Here is a 4,166-nt window from a genome sequence, read left to right on the forward strand (position 1 = left end):
TATTGCAAAAGATATGCCCATTTTTCTACTAACTTATTGAAGAGGTAGGTAGATGTTGGTAAGAAATCTGCACACATCTTAGAAGAATTTGACGATAATCAGAAGCAAGTGTTTAAGACTTGTAAGGTCACTCCAGAATGTTCAAATGATATTTGGTTTTTAGATAGCAGTTGCAAAATCACATGACCAGAAACAAATATTTGCTTTCCAATATAGACACCAATATTCAATCTAAAGTCATGTTGGGTAATGATATTAAGGTATGCATTGAAGGTAAAGGAGTGATTGTTGTTTATACTAGAGATGGTTATAGAAGAAAAATTGATGATGTGTATTATGTACCTAGCTTAAAATGCAATTTGTTGAGCATTGGACAACTCATAGAGAAAAGGTATAGAGTGTTATTCAAGAATAATGTTTGTACTATCATTGACAAATATCCAATCAAGTTGCTGATAGAAAGAGTAGAAATGACAAAGAATAGGATGTTTCTTCCTATAATGAGAAATGAATTGTCTCCCTCCTTGAATGCTTATAAAACTAATAATTTCGACGAATCATTGTTATGGAATTTAAGATATAGTCATTTATAGTTTGGTGGTCTAGATTTGTTGTAGAACAAAAAAATGGTGAAAGGGTTACCCAGTATTCAACAACCAATGAGCTCGTGTGAAATTTGTATACTTGCAAAGAATTATAGATAGAAATTTGTATCTGTAGTTTCGTATAGGGTGAAATCTCCATTGGAGATTGTTCGCACATATTTATGTGGATCATTTCAAACACCTTATTTGGCTAGTAATGTTTAATTTTTAACCTTTATTGAAGACAACAATCGAAAAACATGGGTTTATCTTTTGAAATATAAATCTGAAGCATTTTATGTATTTAAAAGATTTCAAGCTATGGTTGACAAGTAAAGTGGAAAGCATATTAAAATTTTGAGATCAGATAGAGGTGGTGAATATATGTTAACGTATTTCATTGAGTTTTGTCAATTGCATGGAATCAAGAGGCAATTTACTACATGTTATACTCCATAGCAAAATGGAATAGTTGAAAGGAAAAATCGAAGTATTATGAATATGGCTCGAGGTATGTTGAAGGAAAACCATCTACCAAATGAATATTGGGGAGAAGCAGTAGCTTGTGTTGTTTATATTCTTAACAAAAGTCCAACTAAGAGCGTAAAGGACCAAGTTCCCAAAGAATCCTCAAATGGTAAGAGTTGCCATATATCTCATTTAAGAATTTTTGGATGCGTTGCTTATGCACATGTTCCTAAAGAATTGAGAAAGAAGTTATATGATAGAAGTGAGAAATGTATCTTTATTGGATATAGTAAGGAATCTAAAGCATATAGACTCTATAATCCCATCACCAAGAAATATATTATCAATAGAGATGTTGAATTCAAGGAAGAAGAAGCTTGGGATGGACGTATACATAAATATGTTGCCAAGGGAGTCGTATTATCTCATGGAGATGATAATGAATATGAGACAGAGGTTCAAGGTGGACAATTGATTCAATATACACCTGTTGCAAGCACTTCAACAAGTCAATCACCAAGAGTTAGTCGATTACAACTCAGAACATCAAGAAATCGAGAACGTGGTGAACCATGAGGTTATGGTGGACATCAAACAACAACATCTTAGGTGAGTAATGAATCTAATCCTACAATAGCTACATTAAAGAATAGAATCAAAGGTCATAATACTAGAAGTCTAAAGGAATTATATGAGCAAAATGATGAAATAGGTCAAGTTTCAAATTTTGCATTACTTAGATATGATACAATAAATTTTAATGAATTTGCGAAAGAAAATGTTTGGATAAAAGCCATGGCTGAATAAATTGATGCTATAAAAAGGAATAATATTTGGGAACTAATATTTGCAGTCAATTTAGGATCGGAAAATCACAGAGAATTCTTATGCTTATGCGACCATGTCAAATTTTGCAAATTCAAAATCAAACGTGCGTGTTTCTGCAAATTATCATATCCACACAGCACCACGCTCTAATCTATGTTATATAAAGCCACGTGATCTGTCTATACATACCTACTTGCAGGACGTAAAACTGCTGAAGCTAAGCCCTCGTTAGCCCCCCTGGTCTTCACTTGATCACGACATTGCAATTCAGAAATCTTAGAACTGTGGTTGAAATTCAGAAATTGTTACAATGCTATATCAGATGATGCACCCGTATAGGATGAGGGTAATTCCTTCATGTTTTACAACTTCAAGCTTCGATGGTACTCTTCTGCATCAAGAATTCCGGGCACCAAAACCAATCAAAATCAACTCGAGTGGGATTCATCAAACCGGACTACTTGCCTATATGTGGCAAGATATCCAAGGAGCAAACTGGTGGAATGGGTTATTAAATCCAATCAATCCACTTTTGAAAGCGGAGATACTTAGATATGGTGATTTCGCACAGTTATGCTATGATGCATTCGATACTAAGGTTTGCATGAGTTATTATGGTGGGTGTAAATACAGCCCTGATGAAATACTTTATAGTAATTATAACGTGGCTGGTAATTGGCAAGCTTACTACGGGTATCGAGTCACCAAGTATTTGTATACTGAGACTGATATTATATTGAGGAGGCAGACAGAGCAATCTATTTGGATTGGCTTTCTGCACAGGTGCTCAACATCTCGAGAATGGATACAAGATCTGATAGATTTTTTAGTTCCTGCTCGATTATCAACTACTGATGGTCTCAACGAGAAGGGCGTCCGAGTAGAGAAGGGATTTCTAAATTGTTATAATTCTACAGGAGAAACTGCTCGTTCAGAAGTTATAAGACTCTTAGATAAATACAAGAACGAGGCCTTGAGTGTTACTTTAACTGGGCACAGTTTAGGAGCTGCTCTCGCAACCTTATGCTCATATGATGTTAAACAAATTCTGAACTTACATTCACCAGCACGCCCTATACCTGTTACTGTGTTTGCATTCGCCTCTCCACGCGTAGGGAATAGAGTCTTCGCCCAAAGAATGGAAGAACTTGGCGTTAAGGTGCTTCGTTTGGTGAATAAGAACGATATTGTTCCCAAATTTCCTGGACTTGTTGTGAATGAGAGTTCATGGGGATGGTTTAGAAAATTGTTGAATTGGCTTCCCTGGACATATTTTCATGTGGGGGTCGAAGTTATTTTGGACAACAATATTTTCCCTTTTCTGAAACATACCTGCAATTTTGTTAACGCGCACAATTTAGAGGTGAATCTTCACCTGATCGACGGTTATGTGGGAGAGGGTAAACCTTTCATATCTTCTGGAAGAGACCCTGCTCTTGTCAATAAGAGCTGCGACTTACTGATCGAAAACCTTGGCATTCGTCCTCATTGGTTCCAGCAGCAACAGGAAGATGGAATTTGCAACGCTGAATATGGCTACTCTAGTATTCCGGAAACCCCATGAAGAAATTGTATCGGGCTGTTTCCAAGATGTATATGGCCTCTGTTAGCTGTAAAAAATCAAAAATCATAGAATGAGGTTGTCAACCAATCAGTGATCTGTTAGCGAAAAAGTGGTTTGTTGATCATGCAATCCAATGCATTCCAATCATATGTGATCATAAAATAAATAATGCAAATCAAAAGCATTCCATTGTTATTAGGGCACAGGAATATGTTGGATGACCATAATAGTATCTATTATTTTATCATCGTCAATTGAAACGGCTTTATGGATGCTAAGGCTGTGGGGCGAACAATATGCACTCACGAACAGAGTAATCAATGCTTGTTATATGATAAACGTAAGGCTGCACCGTAAACAATATGTATTTTAACGTAGTGTAGTACATGTTATATAAGTTTGGGATATACTCTAGGAAGTATTTAGACTATATAATTATATTGATTCATTGTTAGGTCTTACATTATGTAGCGACAATTATAATTTAAAACTATGAATATTGTGTGTTCGGTATTTAAATATGTGTTAATAAATAAAGGATGTAAATCTCATTTAATAAAACATTATCTAAATTTTAACCAAAGTGGAAAAAATATTTATTAATAAATAAAAGACATTAATTTAATTTAATAGAAAAATATTTAAATTTTAACCAAAATCATTTTTCATTAAAATGAAAAAATCTATTACAATTAAAAGGATGATATTTAATTATTAAATCT

The 4,166-nt window shown here is 34.4% G+C and overlaps 1 protein-coding gene across 1 annotated transcript; it reads left to right on the forward strand.

Moving 5' to 3' along the window:
• The first annotated feature begins 2,220 nt into the window (after positions 1 to 2,220).
• On the forward strand, positions 2,221 to 3,444 carry LOC149214214 (phospholipase A1-Igamma1, chloroplastic-like). Its single transcript, XM_089389327.1, has one exon. The coding sequence runs from the start codon at positions 2,221 to 2,223 to the stop codon at positions 3,442 to 3,444; it is 1,224 nt and encodes a 407-aa protein (XP_089245453.1).
• The last annotated feature ends 722 nt before the right edge of the window (positions 3,445 to 4,166 follow it).

The sequence above is a fragment of the Pinus tabuliformis genome, chromosome 1_1 (assembly GCF_031772625.1).
Source record: "Pinus tabuliformis cultivar Carrire ecotype Pingquan chromosome 1_1, CPIR1, whole genome shotgun sequence".
Lineage (NCBI taxonomy): Eukaryota > Viridiplantae > Streptophyta > Pinopsida > Pinales > Pinaceae > Pinus > Pinus tabuliformis.